The sequence below is a fragment of the Stegastes partitus genome, unplaced genomic scaffold (genome assembly GCF_000690725.1).
Source record: "Stegastes partitus isolate 25-593 unplaced genomic scaffold, Stegastes_partitus-1.0.2 Scaffold2, whole genome shotgun sequence".
NCBI lineage: Eukaryota > Metazoa > Chordata > Actinopteri > Pomacentridae > Stegastes > Stegastes partitus.
The window spans coordinates 18,677-38,966 of NW_007577733.1; the positions used below are offsets into that span (position 1 = coordinate 18,677).

Consider the following 20,290-nt stretch of genomic DNA (forward strand, 5'->3'; position numbering starts at 1 on the left):
GCATAACCTCTGACTTAGTGCGTGCCACAAGGGTCAATTTGGCTGCCGGGCCTGATAGAAGGAGGAGCCGAGAAAAACACTTTGCCTCAACCCGATAAGGAGTCCACTCACACTGAAGCCTTAATGTTCACCTCTGTGTTTCCCAGTGTTAAGTTCATCCAATGTTCTTTAGCTAACGTGCTTGCAATCAGTACAAGTTTCTGTATTTATTTACACTGAAGGTGCAATGAATTGAAAGATTTTTTTGTGAAGTTTCTCAATTTCTTAAAGTTGGAAGTCCACCTGATGGTTATTTTTTAATACTCTGAAAAGCACTTCTAAATAAGTTTAATGGTTCCAGGTTAATAGAACCATTTAATCCTCTGAACTCCAGGGATTTTTTGCTCCTGCCACATTTCCCCTCACTGTGGGCTACTTTTTCTCTGCAATATAAAGTCCTCCACTTCTATGGAACCAGTGCAACTATGGCTAGAAGTAGAGAGAACTCAAACATGTCTATTGTGCAATATGACAAAGTTATGATAAGCTTGCTTTAATTCACTGTTTAAAAAATTCAATACAGTCGAATCAAAAAGCTGTGCAACTGCAACTCCTTTTTTATATATACGTTTAATAAGTTACTTATGTTGCGTTGCTTATCTTTGTCCTTGTGCACAGCATTTGTAGCCCTTTTCATCTACATTTGTAATGTTTATTGATTTCCAGCAACATAATGTAGCCCATAAATCCATTAATGCTCAGCAGCCGTCTGCCGTTCATCAAATGTTAATGTGTCAGTGTCACGCCTGCACTTACATGCACCAAATAAGAAAGCTTTACAGAAATGTTCTTAAATACAGTGGCACTAATGTGTTGCATAGAACAGCTGAACATGAGTGATGCACATGGAGTCAGGTTTTTGCTTTCAGGCATTTTTTTTTAGAATGTTCTTTCACAGTATTTTTCATATATACCAACATTTAAATAATGTAAAAAGTCATTGTAGTCTGTCTTTCAGTACATGTTAATATCGCTGTGTTAACATCTGCAATGTCACCCCAAAGCCAAGGAAGAATAAACAAAGAATTTAGTTTTATTTTATTAAAAGGTCACTAAAACCTCTGTTACTGGGTCACTGCCTATGTAATGTAAGCAAAGAGATTAGATAACATTGTGTTATGACTGCAGGCTTTATTATGATTTTATAGGACTTATGCTGTTCTGCAATAGTGTCAAACAGTGTTGCATTTCCTACTACATGCCTGCTGCAGACCACAGAGAGCCATCGCTGCTTTACTGCTGTGTTTTGTTCCACCTTTTCGTACCTCTGCGGGGTTCTCTATCAGCTCGGCACAGCTCCTCCCACCTGTTATGTTCCAAACATTGGTTGACTACCATCCATTGTCATTACGCTTCTATTGATTTCTCCGTGTGCTGACTTCACTAACAAGCACGGGGAATGAAAGTGAAAAGTGGGATACTCTGTGTTGGGTAGGGAACATGACCTATTTACCCACCCACTCCCATCAGTTGACTCATGTCTCCTGTCGTGTCATTTTCAGCTTAGTCGATCTGTTCCACCTAACGCTTTTAAGTATACTGAAATAAACTATGCCAATCTGAAACCATGCAATCACACTGGCATGTTTACACACATTCCAGTCTTTTTTGTAAATATGCATAATCGTTTTAACTTCAAGTGCTGCGCCATAGATTTAGAATCCATATACAATCATTCAATCTTATACTGTATACACAAAAGCTGAAGAAGCATTCTTTGCATCCACCCCGTCTCTCTGATCTGCAGCGGGGAGCATCATGAGACATCACTGCGTCATACTTTCCTCCCAGGGAAATCAAACACCCAGCACCTTCCTTGAGGACATGCATCAGTTTCAGGAGAAACCCAGAGTGTGTGGCTAGACTAAAATGAGCTTCATTAATGTTCACATCCAGTTCGCTGCACTGCACATTTTACCTCATTGCATAATATTCGCAGTTATTCTTGAGACCAGTGATGGGGTTATTCTGAGGACAGAGATCTGGTTAATTGTGAAGATCAGTGACAATAACAAATAACTGTCACAAGATGACAAACACCAAGACAATAGCCAGTCAGCAGAATGCTTTCATCTATATTAGGAGTGTGTTTTTTTTTTTTTTTTTTTTTTTTTTTTAGGCCCCCTTCTTTTTTTTTTTTTTACTTTCATCATCCTTCTTAGGAAGCATCCATTACCTAAGATGACAATGTGTCCAAAGTTAGCAACTCCTAAAAAAAGCAAGCATGGCCTTGTGCCCCTTTGCCAGTCTCAGAGCTTTGCTTTGTGTCTCCATCAGTAAGCAGACAGTTTAAGCCAGCTGGTGTCTGAGATGATGCCTTTAATCTTACTCCATCCCCTTACTTGATGTGTCATACTGGAAGGGATATGTAGGACAACATCACTGCACTTACTGTATTCTGGGACTAAGACTACTCTTGCTTGACGGGTATAATTAGCATGGAGTTATTAATACAAACTTTCAGAAAGTCTGCAGCACACTTCCCTGATTTCTCTTTGATACCAGATGTCCCTCTTCACTGCGATGAGAGCCCATTTCCTGGGTGTGTTCTGGGTAACGGAGGAGGGATTAGTTGAAAGAGAATAAAAGTGATTTTGTTATTTATGGCCTTTCAACTCCTAAACGCTGTCTCTCTGTAGCTTTCCCACCACGATGGATTCTGCCAAAGGGCTTCCACTGACTCACCATGTATGATTCACACATGTGACTCTTCAGTCATCCATTTTGGCAAGGGAGCGTCTCCTGCACTTGATTTCCTCCTCCAGCTAACTCCTGTTGTGATGCTGGCAAGGATACACACTGGATGTTGTTCTGATAACAGGCATTTAGAGACTCATATTAGATTTGGCGGGCTGGCTGCCTGTGGGTACACGCGTGTATGTGTCTGTGTGTGACTGTCGAGTTATCTATATACACAAGTGAATGTGTGTGTACTGTTCATCATGCTGTGTGATCTTATCTTACACTCTGCTTTAACTGGGAAAGTAATGTGGCGTTAGAGACTGTGTGGAGTAGCTAATCTAGAAACAGGAATCACGTGCCTTTGTCTCTTCTGCAACTTAACTGCTTTCCATATAACCTGAACTGTTTATTAAATCAGTATTATACAGTGGCTTTAGTTGTATGAGAGCATCTGCTGTTTAACATATTCACACTGTCTAGGATTCCGTGCACAGCAATCAGTCACAGGGGCTTTTAACCACCTCCTTCTGGCTTACAACAACACTAGTTATGATTCACTCACAATCCCCTGTGGGACCAGAGAACTGCAGGGTCATGCAATGGAGACATATCCACACATATTGCACAAATACACTACGTGCCTATGTACACACATTTCAATTTTCTTTTTTTTTTTGTTAAACTGATTGTATCTTTTCCATATTACAGCTCAGGGCACCTGGGGGGAAAACAGGACATGGTAGACTTTGTTAATCTGCTTATTTTATCTGTATGATTCAGCTCCGAGATCGTCAAGGTCTGTGGCCAGGAGCTTTTTTAGTAAAGTATCCCCAACAAACCCCGTCTCTGAAGTCTGAGGAGAAGTCAGGGTCATCTGCTTAGAGGACAGGAGAAGTAAGGAGCCTCTGTAGCCTGGAGTTTCACACTCTTGTATGTGACAGGGTAATGAGATCACAGTGCTGGTACAGCATTAGTCATTCTGAGCAGGCTGCCGTCTGAACTCTGGCCATTTCACACACCGTTTGGTGCCTCTGATTGAGAATTCTCCACGTCATTACAGTTTAGGCACTTACACACACATATAATCACATAGGCGCAAACGCACATTGTAAAGCACAACAGAGCGCAGGCAAAAGCATGTGGAAGCCTGCAGTATCCATCCCAGCTTCATGATGTACTTCACATGGAGTCAAATGAACAAATCAAACAAGTCAAAGCAGTGTAAATATATTGACTGGTGCAGTCGCTTTGTTCGAGCCTGTGATTTCTTTTGTTACAGGTAGACCAAGCACATGCCTCGGACAGCTCATTTAGTCTAATCCCAAAGACAAACATATGAACTATTATTGTCTAAATTGACAAGACAGGCTGAGGAGGAGCATATTGAAGCTCTATAAATCCAATTTAATGATAGTCTTTGGTGTTGTGCTTTTTTTTTTAGTCAGGATGGATTATCCAGTTCAAAGTGTATCATATCATTTTCATTAACTTACCATAATAATTCCCTTGCAATTTGAATGTCCTTGTTTGTTAAAAATAAAACAATCAACCGAGTTAAGCACTCAGGTAACAGAAAGGTAAACCAGTATTTCTATATGTTTTTATTTAGTCACTTATATTATTTACATATTTGAATAACTGCATGTATCCATCCATCCATTTTCTATTCATCACTTTATATGGTGGCTGATGAAAAAAGCAGGGTGGCTGGAGTCTATCCCAGCTGACAGGTGAAGGACATGGTCCAGCCTTGACCAGTCATCAGTCCATCACAGAGCCTAACTGCATATTTACAACAATAATGTCACAGATTGTGCAACTAGTTGAGGCACACATGAATGAAATGAACTGAAATGCCACTTTTAGAGATGATCATAATCGTTTTTATGACCCACACTTAGCTGTGGACGTCCAGATTGCAAACAAATACCTAATGGATGCAAATTATTCAGCAATGAACCTCGTCGTCTATTTGTATCATTATCAAACAAACAGACACAAAGTGTCTGGCAGATGCTCAGCTCCTGAAATTGCTTGAGTTCTGTGTTTCAGTGCCATATTTAGCTTTTATTGATATATGAAATGGAATTGTGTTCCTTTCACTTGGGTAACAAAAAAGCTCTGCAGCTATTCCCTCCTTGTGAGAGAAAATATGGCAGCGCTAATCAGCGGATAAAGACTTTGAAGACAGTTGTTGTACAAAAGGTGAGAGGTTAGACGACAATTGCCAGGCATTCTGTCTGTTCCTAATTAGTTTTAGCAGTTTAAACTGATGGTGGTGGCGTAATGAGGTGCAGACTGGCTCTGAGATCATCTTATAATATAGTACTGATGTGTAAAAAACACAAGTTATTTTCCCTGAATCTAAAAACAAACCTGTCAAAAAATGGTAATTACTCCAAAAATAGAATACTCTGGTACTTCAGACACAGGATGAAATGCAGAATCACAGTTTGGAACCCACACTATCTACAGTATATCTAAGTTTAAGGTTGTGACATGAAGCTGCTCCTCATTGATGGCTGACTGTTGTGGTGGAGATCATCCTGAATTACCTGCAGGAGGAAATGCTGGGAGTCATGTCCTCCTGTTTCAGTCTACTGACTCCTTCCTTTCATACAATGAACACAGCTCTCTGGTTTAAAAGGGACACAGATCACACGATCATTGCCACGGCTCTGCCAGTCAGCCATGACTGTGCCGTAGCCCCCTCCTCTGCTGGAACCTTGAGTAACTGATGCTTTCTTGTTCTGTAATACCCAACCCCCCATTCTCGGCACACATTCTCTCTCTCTCCGTCTTTCTCTATCTCTATCTTTCACACACACCCTCTTACGTATGTGCAGTCTCCATGGTAACGCATGGTATCACTATGGCACTGCTGGCCTAGCATGCTGCAAGCTGCTGTTGTAGTGGATTTACTGTACCCGCGCACACAAAGAGCAGACAGCCAGCACAATGTTGCCAAAGGGCTGATTTGAGAAGCGGTCCTTTTAGCTTATAGGAGATCATTCCTTTTCCCCCTGATGCTACTTAATTTTATCCCCTCACTCTGTATCGAAAGGTTACAAATCCTGGATATTTCAGTTAGAAACGATGTGAAGATAATATTTTAGTGGGACACTGAATATCTTGATGTAGTCAATCGCACAATCCTAGTGTGCAACTTTGCCCTCTATTAAGCACCACAAGCAAGGTTAACCACCCCATTTATTCAGAGTTTGCCCTTGGAGGCCAATTTTCTCTCTGAATTTAAAAAATTCATTAAACCCTGGGTGTTATCATGACAGCCTTGGGTTATTAATAAGTGGAGATAGCTTTAATTGTTGGGTTATATTTAATAATACAAAGGTTAACACGGTGCTCAACCTTGGCACGCCATCTCTCCCTTCTTCTCCGATGTTCTGCTCTCTAGTGGACAGAGATGGGAGGGCAGAAGGGTGAACCTTTGGGTCTTTTAAGTGGTTCTAGGTGTGTATGCAGCCTTCAAACAGTTAATTGCATAAGGAAAAGGAGATGCCAAGCTTCAGCCTTCTCTATTCCAGCAGCTTCTGCAGTAGACCTCTTCCTCGTTCTACCACATCTAAAGTGTGTACTGTATCAAATGCAAATCTAATCTTGGCCTGTTAATGCAAACTTTATAATATATTGCTATAAAAATGTCATTTAGCATGCATGTTGCAGGCTCAAACACTGTGGCTCAGGCAGAATATATTTTACACGCTACACATATTGCATCTGCATGGTGACGGATACAGTCCAATCTGTGTGCTTTTAGCTATTCTAAATTATTTTCTCACTCTCCCACTGTGTGTATGTATGTGTGTGAGCACAGCACAGTGAAGGTGCCCCCGGGAGGCCACAGTAGACTGGCATTCTGGGGCACTACAGTAATTAATGTACCCATGGCACACTGCTACACAAGCAACCAAACTGCACAAACACACACACACATACAGAGAGAGAGCACATGTAGACAGTTTCTGTGTTTGTGTGTGCCCTTGCGTTTTACAGGCTTGTCTTAATTGCTGTCTATAGGTGCTGGTTGCAGAGGTCACTCGCTAATTGTGTCTGTTTTTGAGACGGAAACCCGTTTTGAACTTGGATAAAAACCACAGATGGCTGCGTTATCTCCAATCTGCTAGTTTGGTTTTCTAACAGCATAGATCATGAGTCTATCCAGACTTCAAATGAGTCAAATATAGCCATAGTCCTATTTAGTCTTTCGAAAAGACAAAAAGGCATAAGAGACTGGAGCTATATTTTCTTCTGAGACTTCTGAACACAAATAATACTGCCAGAATTAGGATAAGGAAGAAAGGTGTCTGGTTTATTTTGTTCACTTTATGTTATTTTTACTGATTCAATTTGTTCCTTTGTGTGCTGTTTTGTTTTTACCTTCCTTATCAGAGCCTGGTTGCTTCTAAGAAAAGCACTAAAAGGAGGAGGGACATTATCAGGCTTATACACATTTGTAGTTTCTTCAGTATCATCTTATGTGCTTGATTAGTGTCACTGTCATACAATGCAGCCTGACTCTCATCACCCCTCTCTGTCTTCCCAACTGTCAGCGATAAACCCAGTCATCCTCCTGAAGGGCCACACTGTCTGCTTGAGTGATGGCATGGATTTATCAGCGGTGGGACAACTGATGCAAAACCTGGGATTAGCGGAGAGCGCTGTCTGTCTGTATTTGCTCATGGCAGAAATAAAGGTATTAGATGGTACCAGGCAGGGATACTGTATGCTGCAGTGTAAATCCGATTGTATAAAGGTTGAACATGCTCCGGTAGTAACATGCATCTGGGAGAAGGAACATAATATGCCCATTAAACAGGGACGCTGTCAGATGTGCCGTTGTACGAATGGTTGCATTTTACAAGGAGCACAGTTGATACGGCATGTAGCTGTAATGTGACACCACTACCATTAAAACCTATATTTGTAGTCATTTTTAACTCACAAGCTACATTATGTGATCTGCAAGATTTTTTTCAGATGTTTTAGTTACATCCAAATAAAGTAAGATTTTTTAGTTAATTAGTTAGACTAGTCTTATTTTCAACATTGCAACTTACTGCATTACATCTGTTTCATGACTTTGCTTTGGTTAGAGTGTATATTACATAGGTAACGATGCCCTTAGCAGCAGAGTCGTCAATTCGACTCCTGGCTGGTCCTGCGTCCATCTGTCTTTCACATCTTCCGTCTACCATCACTGTCACTATCTATATCAATAAAAGCAAAATAAGTTAAGGAAAAAAAACACTAGATTGCATTGAACAGACTGATGTTACTTTTGTTTTTTGTTTTTTTAAAAATGCATCATGATCTTTGATTTTTTTTTTTTTGCTGCCGCAGTAAATGGAAAAAAAAGAGCTCCACATAAAACTTGATCTAAAAATAATCTCTTATCTCAATCATTCTCGTGTGTAGAATTACATATCGAGTCACATGCAGGAGGAAGTGAAAAGAAATACGAAACTGTGCAGCGTTTATCGAACAGCTAATCATTTGTGACTTTGTAAGCACTCTCCTCTCATCTCATCACAGTAAAACACATAAATAAAAAAATCCCCCTTATGTATGTGATTGCTTCGTTATCTTATGGCGCAAGCTGCTTTTGAGATAATGCTTTGACAAAACCAAGTTCAACCTTCAAACAACCTTTGCCAACTACATTTTCTCAGAATGCGTGAGGTTAAAGGTCAGTCGGCTCCGGAAAAGGTCACTTCCTCTCTACCATTATGGAGAGCCATATATGGAACACATCGATGATGGTAAATGGGAAAACAAATGCTTTTATCATTGAAGTATGCCTTATGTCATTTAAGCCACATCCCTTGTAAATCAATACATTGTTATTGACCCATGAACAATTTCTATTCCTATCTAGTCTTTCAAACCACACAGAACTACTAAAGTAAATTAACTTTTTATAGGAGCATAAATGAGCTGCATGGCTGACTGCTCAGCATCTTGTATTAGCACTTTAAGTGAAATATTTATTTTTTCCCAGGCTTAAATTTATTGATTTGTTGCTTCAGCATGCTGGGATGAGGCATTTGTAAATAATTTTACACTGTTATCTACTTAGTTTGTGAATTTGAAGATGAAGTGTCACTTGGAGACAAATTCTTGAACTAAACTGAGCTATAAATAGTGAATAATTGTGGTTTTATTGAGATATTGGCTTCAGTTCTACATTAAAAAATGAGGGGGGAAAAAAAGACAGTCATAAAAGAGAGAGCCAATCCCCAGTTAAGTGTATTTAGACCAGTGACAAAGTTTGGAATATTAGGTCAAATTCTGATTAACTGCTTACAAAGTTACTTATAATAATACTGTATGCAGACTTTAACATTACTAAGAAAAACACAGTTCTGCTTGAAGTCAGGTTTTTTCTTTGAGCGTGCACATAATGTCTTTTTTATTCAGTCCACTTGCTCCATCTAGTGTTCAAACTGTGCACAGTCCGTGATGCTACACTGCTTCTTTTCCAGGGCTTTAAGTTTAGACTCCAGATCTCATCAGTAAAAGCTGCTTTCACTGTGAGGCCCGTCTGTAATTAATCCAAAGAGACGCGCACCACACTCCAAACTTTACGCACACACCGTACATCAACGAACGAATAAGAAACGGATCTGCGTCAGCAAACCAGGAGAGTACACTTCTTGGATTGTTTTGTGTTGCTGATGAATACCATTATTATTATTATTATTTTGTGCTTAATTTCACTGTTAACTGGATGATTCCAGACAACTGTGCCTAACAGTACCAAGGAACACAGAATCGCCTTAGTAAGAAAAACACTTCGCCTAATGCATACTGTTGTCTCACTTGATTGCTCATCGATATTTTTTCAGTGGAAAGTGGACAGGCCCGTATAACCGGTTTAGTCAACGCATTATCGGATCATTTTACATCATTTTTTGTAATATGAGAGCAAAGTCTTCACTGCCCCCAAGAAGGAAGTACAATTCCAGCCTGCGTTTTTCGTTCACTTTGCTCCAATCTGCGCTCCCCCCCACCTCCTCCGAGCGCAGCAATACATTGAACACACGCCCGTGTTTGCCGGATCAACAAGACCTCGAAATGAATGTTTAATGAGCATTCTAGGAGTCATAATGGCATGTCGCTAATGTCCTGTAATGATCTCCCTGTTGATGGCCACGCCTCGATGCTTTTTCTCCTCCACTACGCCTCTGACAGTTGTCTGACAATGGTTTGAACTTTGCTGAATCTAGTCTGCTCGTCTTCACTTCACTGCTCCAGGATTGCAAGCACCCAAAGTCACAGCTGTGGAATTGTGCTGTGGAGAAAGTATGACTTTTCCCTTGAGAAAGTCAGTTTCAGGTAGGCTGCCGTGCTTGTTTTTGAGTTTAAGGAGCACTTGTATTTGTTTTTGCTTCGCATTATGTTGAAGTTTGAAGTTGTTTTCTTTTTGTAAAATGGCTTGTAATGCTTCTAATAATACCAGCTGTAGTGTTTTATTGTGCTGATGAGCGGTCGACTTCTTGTACTGTTACTCTACACGAGTTAATCCTCTTGTAGCTGTCCATGGTGCTGAAGTTGAGACTTTTAAAAAAAAAAAATGATTATTTTTTTATCTTTTGAAGACTTTATCTTGATTTGCAGCTGAGTTTTGGTTCTGTTTGGTCAGAGCCTTTCGACTGTATTTACTAAAAACACATCCAGGAGATTTTTAATGAAACTGGTTAGTTTTATATAATTCTCGACTGTATTTAATGCACTAATAATGTGTCAGATTTCAGATTAAACTATATGACGCCTCATATTTCAGTACAAGATACAAAATCAGCAAAACAAACAAACAAACAAAAAAAAACACCTTTACCTGTCTTGCTTGTTTGTATTCTATATATACATACTTAAAAATGAGGAAATCAATCACAAGCTTGCGACAGTTTTGCTAGAGGACTGTAGATGGCACCATTGGTTAGTGTTAAATGTGCTCAGTTCAGTTCTGAGGAAAGCAAAGGAGCGATGAGGCTGGAAGTCAGACTTGGAAATCACAGTGTGGGACCGTAACCTTTGGTCTGGAGTGTACAGCTGCTGAAAAAATGCACAAAACACTTTTTAAAGTTGGCCTTATCATTACGCAAATTCACAATTTATCAGCCGTTTCCTATTATAAGCGTTGACAGACGTCTTAGCGGTATGGGGCGTTGTATATTATTGCCATGATAACACGTGACTGGCGAATAATTATTTAGGGTGTTAATGGCATCGTTAAATCCACCTGCATCAGGCTGTTTGGATCTTATTTCATTGCTGCACTATATTCATTTTTGCATTAACATCACTGCTGACGTCTAACGATGCCTACCTGCTGTTCAATTCCTCGCAATTTTACGCACGTTAAAACAGGCAGTAAAATGAGTGGATGAATATGTTTGGTTATTGTAGTGATTTGTCTTTGTAAAGTCTGAGAACAAGGACTGCACGTATGCACGGTTGGAGGGTTGGAGGCCCTTAATGAAGTTTAAAATCTGGGAACAACTGAGCTGCACCACTAAAAAAACAAAACAAAAATGCCTTTTTCCCCCCGTGACTTTCTGTCCAGTCCTGTGAAAGAAAAAGTATCATAAATGTGTGCTGAGCTATTCTCCCTCTCTCTTGTCCACCTTCCCGCCCCCACACCATCTACGCCTCTCTCCCTTCATATTTAATATGAATTATCGCACCTGACAGCTTGTATGCAGATATGCATTGTCTAACTGTGCGCACTGACTGGGTTTGTGTCTCACTAGTTAGGCTCCCCGTCCTCTCCCTCCTCCCCACTGCTCATTCTCCAGGCTGTAGGTGGGATGCTCTCAGCAGCACAGCTGAGTTTGTGTTTGCGCTGCGCTCGGATACTGATCCAGAATGAGGCGCCTCCTGCTATCACCTTGCGTTGCTGCGCTTCAACAAAAGAGAGAAAAACTAATGGAGTCTCCGTAGTGATTCGTGCACATCCTCTGCGTTGCATTTCCAAAGCGCGCTTTAAGTGTCTTTCTTTCAGCAAAGGATTAGAGAAACCAGATAAAGAGCAGCGCAAACACTCTCCCGGCGTCCGCAAACAGGTGTTTCCATCCATGGCTGCGCGCTGAGCTTCATTCACGACTATCTGCCTGCACGATCACCATGTGCGCGGCCATGTAGTTTAGTGGGATGATGCAAAACCGCTTACAGAGACGGGCTTTGTGCGTATTTGTTGTGCTACAGAGAAAATGATACAGTTGGAGGAACATGCAGCGTGCTGTGGTCAAAGTCTTTGTAAAGCTTCGGCTGGAACGTGTGGTTTTTATTTTTTGTTAAATTTCACTTTTTTCTCGGAGATACAACGGACAACTTCTAAATACCGTCTAAAAAAATGATTCATTTGGACATTATCTAACTGGCTCTACCGCACCTCTGGGACTATTCCATTACACCATTTAGTGCACTTTGCAAATTCTTTATTTTACGTATCGTTGCTGCCTCAGATTGTTGGACATTTCCCTGCAGAATCCAATTTTCTGGATTCAAAGGGGGTGATTATATTCACGCTTCTCTGGAAGTTTTCTCCAGAGCGCTGCCAAACTGGCTATGGCGGCAGCGATTGCCAGCTCCCTCATCAGGCAGAAAAGGCAGGCGAGGGAGCGGGAGAAGTCTAATGCCTGCCGCTGCGTTAGCAGCCCCAGTAAAACCAAAGGAAGCTGTGAAAAACCCAGCCGACTGAACGTTTTCTCACGGGTCAAACTCTTTGGTTCCAAGAAGAGGCGAAGGAGACGACCAGGTCTGTTGTACGAATTCTTCAGCCTCTTATCCCCTTGATCACTAACTTTTCGTCTATTTTAGGATGCCATTGTGTTTAAAAATCAGTGGAACAAGATAGCATGTACTTAGTGCTGCTCAATTCCTCTGAAAGATTAATGACTCTGCCAAAGTTGCTGAGAGAATGAGGAGGCTCCTTATCAAGTTTATCCACAGAGAAGTCACCTCTGGCATCTCACGTTGCGCTGAGGGATGTATTAAACAGATGCATAATCCTTCACTGTCCCTTTATTCTATCCACACTGGAACTAGATACACAAAAATGTTTACTCAGTGAATCATTTTAAACTTTACTGTAACTAACAAGTCATGGTTCACAGTTCAAATTAAACTGGAACAAAGTCAAATTTCTGTATTATCTATTTCCAAAATGGCTTAATACCATTAATACTCAGTGGTGTGGAGAGAACAGATTAAATAGCATACAGTTTCATAATCGCTGAGACAGACACAGGTTGGCACACAGATTTAAATAAGCAGGTCCTAACTTTTATTTTGAATTTTAAGCAGACCTCACAATTAGCTCCAAAATTATATTCCCCGCATAGTATTGCCAAGTTCTTTGTTGCTGAAATTTATCCAGCTGAAAAAAACATTGGCAGATAAGAAGAAATAAGCTGTACCTGATGGTCAAAAATAAAACTAGAGATATTGTAACCATATACTTCTACTCTTACAACAAGTACAGCGTATTGCTGTATCTCTAGACATGTGATACATGTCTGAGTGTGAGCTTGGAGTGTCTGCTCTTACTCATATTTTTGCAGTGACAGAAGTGCCTAAAGCACCCGCTCCTTTACAAATCCAGTGTAAAAGCGATCATCTGATCTGATCATATCTTAGTCAGGCCCAAAGCTTACCTTTTGTCAGGAGTGTCAGTATCTTGATGTTTTACAATATACATCAGTGTTTTCTCCACAGTTTTATTCTATTTTTTCTACATCATTCATTTTCAACCGGTTTTATAACTCTGTATATAATACAGCTGACGGTTAGGGTGCATGTTTATATAACAGTATAACTATCCTACAGTTTTTGCACCCCTCTCACTTCCAATTTCCATTTCTATCCTGTGGAGGAAGCAATGAGTGCCAAGAAGAAGGCGTTGTCTGCGTGTGACTTACACATCGTAGCTCACTAAAAACACACAGAACTGCCATCTTTACGAAATACAGTATTGTCTGTATGTGGTTTGGTGCATTGTCACATAATGCTGTGTGTGCACGATCATATTCTGCGGTGCTTTTGTGTACATGCTGATGTAGAGTGTGTGCAGCTGTAGGTCTGATGCACACAAGGCTTCGTGCTACTGTTCTTTTGTCTAAGTGTCATAACTCGATTGTGAAATGTACAAAGTTGTACAACAAAATCATGACAATATCCCCGCTTTAGAGGCTGGATAAACTTTCTGTGTAGCAAAAGTAACCTTAGTAAGGATCGAATTGGCAGTACTGCAAGATAAGTGAGATGAAAGGATAGATGAAAGGTGTGGTTAACCACAGTAAAGGACACTCCACTAGGGATAGTAACCAGAGAAATGGAGAGCACTTAGCTCTCATCATACTCCGATGTGACACAGACAGGCTAACCCGCACTAACACTTAAAACTATTGTCTTTTAGACCCACTGATGCTTGTTTTTCTCTCTTGCTGCACATCACAGTGCAGCTTTTGCCCGTTTTAGGAGTAAAGCTACTACCATTATCATTAGTTTATGTTTTTAAATATCCTGAGAGATATTTGAAAAACTTGGCTCATTCACTGCCTCAGCACTGAATTTCTCCCATTTGCAACTAATTTTCAGTTACCTTTATAGTTCAGAATTGACTATTTTTTATTCTTGTGGGTGTTTAATGTTAGATTTCACTAAAGTTCAAATTTGTATTTACTTAGCTTTAAAAATAATGTGTTATGCTACCTTTCTTCCAACTTTATTGCAGTAGAAAGTGCCAGGAAGCATGGAGAGATAAAGAGAGGTGACATGCAGGAAATTTCCCTCAGCCATCTTGGGCCACTGAGCCACCAAATGCCCCCCGGAGCCATTTTTAATTTTGATACTTTTGGCTCTCGTCCATCTGTGGTCTTATTTATGTCTTGCTAAGCCACTGGGGCTACTTTTTTTAGTCACCTCTGGTCCAGTGCAGAGAAAAGACAGTCTGCCAATGCTCATTGCTTGTGGAGACAGCAGCATTGATCAAACTCTGACTCTTACCATTTCGCCATTGACACACTTTGATTCCGCTAAGTGGGAACCACCGCGACATTTGAAGCCAATGTGAAAACATCTTAAACTGCAGCTCTTCTAATGATTGCAAGATTCCAGCTCTGAGGCTATCTAGCAACACACAACTGCATTAAAATGGCAAATTCTTTTCCACAAGAGGAGTCAAATCTACATAGGTGAATTTTCTTCTTCTGACACGTCTTTGCTGGCCATTTCGAATTCTGTTTGCGTGACTGATAGAAGTGTCTCAGTCCATCACGATCAGCTGTCCTAAGTGCTCCTCTCTGTCCCACCTCTGCTCCACTCAGCATTACTACCCTTTGACTCAAATGGATTTTTGTGGCTTCAGTAACTTCTAAATTGATGTCAAGCAGTAAACCTCAAGCTTCAAAATGTCCCATTAAAAGGCTACAAATGACATTGCCTAGCAGTCTGTGGTTTCATTCTTGTGTCTTCTTGTCTGCGTTTCCCCTCTGCTTTCACAGAGCCCCAGCTGAAGGGGATAGTGACGAAGCTGTACAGTCGACAAGGTTTCCACCTGCAGCTGCAGGCAGATGGAACCATTGATGGAACAAAAGAGGAGGACAATGGTTACAGTAAGTTTCACTCCAATATTTAGTTCCACCGTTGTTGTTGTTGTCTTTCTTTTTTTTTTAATATACATTCATTGGCGTTAGGCTCCAGCCCCTCGGCGACCCTAATGAGGATTAAGCGGTGTATAGATAATGGATGGATGGATGGATCCATTGGCATGCCATGCTGTTGGCCAGGGTTAACTTTTAACCTTGTGAATATGAAATTCATGCACAACAGACAGCCCTACACAAGTCATATACCATCTAACAAAGTGTCAACATCAAATCCATGCCACTTAAGAGAAGCAGTGGAGAACTTCTATCTTCCAATAGTTTTCTTAGTTTCACTCCATTCTGAATTTTAGCACTGTACAGCTTTCAAAATGTTCAAAAGTGCTTCTGTTGTTAATTTGCACTACTGTGATATAATGGTCCGCAGTGCAGAGTAAAACACTATGTGTGTCTATGTCATTGCATTTAAGTGGTGCAGCACTGAGTAGCTGTTTAATTTTATCCAAACAAAGTCATTCTATACCAACCTGAACACAGATCATGACAGGCTTTTTACTCTCCTACACACTGTCTCTGTGGCGAGAGCCTGTTTTGTCTTATGCTATGTATTGATGCATCCCTATCATTGCCACAACACCCACCAGCTCTTTGTTTTCCAATAGATTACAGAGGAGATCAATGGAATGTAACAGCTCAGCCACTTGTCTGGTAGCAATACAGGAGACATGTACCATCTTGTGATTAGTTCAATGAGCACCACGTGTTTTCTAATGGTTAGAACAGCACAATGGTAGTTACCAGGCTGAAATTCACTTGGTTCTGAATAATACTGTTGGAAGAAAAGATCTGCATGATGCACTGAAACAGCTTTCATGTAATACTTAATGTGTAATCCTACTACCAAGCGGATGTAAACACTTCTGGGAGTTTCTTAATTTATTTGTGTGTGCTTTAAGTATAAACAGCAGCTCTGTTGGTTGTCTTCTGTAGATCACCACCTTGTAATTTTGAGTGGAATTTGCTTCTTAAATTAAATATTAACAAAGTTTAACACCACATAAAAATGAAATTAAATCTTATACCTCACTTTACACACCGACCACCCCGCCCATCACATCTGCATGGACTCACTTTTCTACTGACTTGCATAGTAACTGGCCTGCATTGGCACCAAAGTAGTTTATGAGGAGAAAATTAAAGAGTGCTGCTGAATAGGAAAAGGAGAAAGAGTGAAGCTCTTTGCACTGCTCCAAAAATAGCGTTGTTAGGCGCTGGGTGCGCTTGTCTCCATGGTGACGGAGAGCGCAGTCCTCTTGGAGCTACTGGTGTCTTGTGATGGTGGGAGAGGACCTTCTCAAATGCGTGCACACACACACACACACACACACACACACACACATACACACATGAAAGTAAGGATCTGATCTCTGCTACGAGAGCTAGCTCTGAAGACACACAGACTCTGGCCGTTCGGCTGCAGCAATAAAGACGTTTGATATTTTCGTGACATTTTCATTAGGAAGGAAAACAATGTCAGGAATAACAAATCCAAGTCTGACAAATCCCACCCATTTCTCTCCCGGTTTATACAGTATCAGCTATTTTCTTGTGTTGCATCACAAGCGAGCAAACCCACTGGGTATAGACAGAACCATGAGGCAACTCTAAATCCTGTTCTGTGAGAGAAGGAGGGTACTGTTTCAGTCTTCAAAATGCAGTCCATTTACAGTCTTGTCCTAGATGCTACTCTTTCAAGGCTTTCTTGTCTTTGCAAACAGATTCAAATGCAAACATTTGAAAACTTGTTAAAATAAAACAATTCATTGTCAGCAAGATTATAGATACTGTGGACCCCAGAAGCAGGCAAAGAAATATGTCTACTGATGTGTAATTCACATCAGACGTGCTGTTTTGGCAGCTAAATACAAGAGTCTTACATTATTTAACTAATTCAGCCTTGTATTTTTATTGAAGTAACCCAGTTTTCTCAGCCAGAGAGCCACTGTAGTTCGACACTAATCAGACCACAGAAATGCCATGTAATGTTGTCACAACAGCTTACTTTTAGGCTCTAATGCTTTGTCATGTTGTCATTTTCAGACTGCTCTAATTGCCGGCATGCAGCTAACAGAATGAGTAACAGATATGACAAACGTTTAGAATGTGACTTGCTATTGTTAGGGACCTTCAGGTTTATTGTCACGGTGAATTGGCCGTGACTGCTCGGCTGTTAGTAGGTAGAATTGAGACACGGAGACAGGCTGAATGCAATTGTGAAAACTGTCCCTCAGGCCTCTTCAGCTGTCTTATTCCATGTGTCTGTGTTGCACCAGGAAAGGTCTGCGAGTGGGTGGGTGCCCTGTCATCCTCTTCAGTGTGCTCAGGTGTTTCTAGGAGCCAGGAAGTAATTGAGTTTCCCCTCTTGAAAATCTCCATCAGTACACCGGCTGGTAATCCTTCTGAAATGAAGTAGCGTGCAGGTGTGTACGTGCAGATCGCGGTGGGGGAGTATCAAGGGAGAAAACTCAGTTGAGTGACGCAGAGCGAGAAGGGTGCAATTATAAAGACAAGAACTGCTCATGTAGCGAGATGTTTCAGGGAGAGGGAGACATCAAATCATCAAATCTAAACCTTGCTATATACAAGAAGAAAAAAAAAAAAAGGTTTTTACATAGATTCAAATTTACACTTAAATAAAACTACAAATCCTGTTGGTTTGCCAGAGTAGTGAGGAGAGGTTTCTTATGAAAACACTTGTTCACATCCCCTGTAGCTCTATTTACAGCAAAGCCAAGATGGATCAATCTGTACAATGGCTGTGGAGAAAGTTTGCGGATAGTGCCATCTTTATCCTGTAACCTGAATTCCTGGCAAGAAATGGTTGAGCATCCGCATTGCAGCATTCAAGGACGCTTTAAAAAGTAGAAAGAGTTAACTCGGTGTAGTCTTTAGTTGCAATGGAAACTTGCTTTCGCTTAGTTTCCCCATGTCTGTGGCTTGAGACCTTCCAATCATTTATTGAGAATGCATTTGCTGTGAGCTAGTTTAGTAATTATGTTCACACACTAATTATAGTTTATTCTTTATTGTACCTTCAGTAAATTAGGAACAATCCAAATAATTATTGTCTTTTTTCCTCTGTGTGTCCCTCATTAATCTGTCAGCTTAATAAATGCACATGGTTACTGTAAAATACACCTCCAAGTACTGCAGAGGTTGTAAATAACAGGTTTGAGACTTTAAAAGCAGGCATCACCAAAGATACTCTCCCAGAAAAGATTCGCCAAACTGTCATTTCAAAAGCTTCAAGATAGAGTGGTTTGACTTTCCCCAGGGAGCCACGTTTTGATAGCTGGAGTACTGTGTGACTGTCACTAACTATGTGTTTGAGGGATGGCGCCGTTTTATTGTGAGCTGAAGTTTGTTAACAACGTAACTCAACCATACCGCGCCTGCAAGTATAAGTGGGAATTTAGGCTGAGTGGCAGATTCTCTACTGTGCAAAAACAGCATCAGTTAACAGAAGTCCTGTTCAGGAGAAATGAACAGCAGGTCTGATTATATAACAAATAAATAAATAAATAAAAAGTGAGGGAAAACATGAAGAATGCCTGCTATTGAGTATTATACTACAGGGTAGACAAAGGCAGTGTTTGTGATGACAGATGTTTTAGAAACATTTCTCGTCTTCAGTCGAGTCTCTGTAAAGCAGCTAGCAAGTAAACTCATTGGATTTTTTTTTAATCTCTTCAAAATCTTGGCTTTTTTTTCCTCATTATTGTTGTATGCTATTTATTATATTATTTGTCACCGGAGACAGGCAAGAGTGTATATTTAGGAAGACCCTTAAGGTGGCATTTGAAGAAACAAACAGAACTGAGAGAGATGGAATGAAAAAGAGGAGGGCGCAGAGAGAAAGTCAAGACAGACAACCAGAGAGCTGGTTGTTTTGGGACTTAAATACCTCCACAATGAACCAAGAACATGCTGGCAACACCTGTTTACTCCACAAAGTAAATATATTATGCAGTCTTTTGGCATGTTTACAATGAAAGCATGAAGAGAAGGAAGGTCTGCAGCGTTCAGGCGATAACAGCAAATGAAATAGCCCAACAAAAAGCCCCTATAGTACATTTTTGCTCAAAGGAGTCTGCAGATAGGGATCTGCTAAGTGGCTGACAAGAGGACCTATAGTAAGAGCACACACTGACTCACAGCTTAACTGATGTGTCAATGTGAAACTCACAGGCATCTAAACTCAGACGTCCCTATAATGCAACAACACACACTCCTAACATTCAAAAAGGGAGAATTAAGTGGAGTGTTAGGATTCTGTTGTGGACATAATTTACTGTATTTGGGACTATTAAAAGGTACTAAAAATTCATAGCAGTGGTGATGGCATCGATGTTTGGGAGTAATATCCAAGAACAGTCAGTACAATGGAGCAGAAGTTTTCTTTTTTGGGAACAGGAGCAGGCAAAGAGACTCTCAGGTGGACGCTCATGTGCTTCCCTTTATTTCAGCCTGTGGGTTCAGCCCAGCACCTTATGAAATACACACACTCATATACTGTACAGGCCGACACTAATTAGGGTGAGATGTACCTCACTGACCAGCTGGGCCGCCGCTGGCACTTTCAGAATAACAACTTCCACTCAGCGGCATGTGTGTGTGTGTGTGTGTGTGTGTGTGTGTGTGTGTGTGTGTGTGTGTTGAGCGTGTTGTGTGCAAGTTGTGCAACAACACAGCATTGCGACAACATAGCTAAAACCCCAAGCATACTGTAGCTTTGTTGGGTGCCAGTGCCATGTAGTTATTTTATCTGAATGATTCTCTGTGATTAAATTACCAAATGCACCACCAGATGTCCTGCACTATTTGCTGGATTTCACTATTGCAACAGTGACCGATAACAAGCATGAAATCACCTCCTGCAC

General features: G+C 40.7%; 1 protein-coding gene across 4 annotated transcripts in view; it reads left to right on the top strand.

Moving 5' to 3' along the window:
- fgf13a (fibroblast growth factor 13a) overlaps positions 1–20,290 on the top strand; it is a 57,525-nt gene that overhangs the window by 11,442 nt on the left and 25,793 nt on the right. For 2 of the 4 annotated variants that reach the window (XM_008306891.1, XM_008306877.1), the window contains exons 1-2: positions 12,313–12,502; positions 15,249–15,359. In XM_008306891.1, coding sequence (XP_008305113.1) covers positions 12,313–12,502; positions 15,249–15,359 — 301 coding nt within the window. Of the gene's footprint in view, positions 1–10,032; positions 10,078–12,312; positions 12,503–15,248; positions 15,360–20,290 lie in introns of those variants that run through there. The other 2 variants (XM_008306899.1, XM_008306884.1) reach the window with 2 other exon arrangements.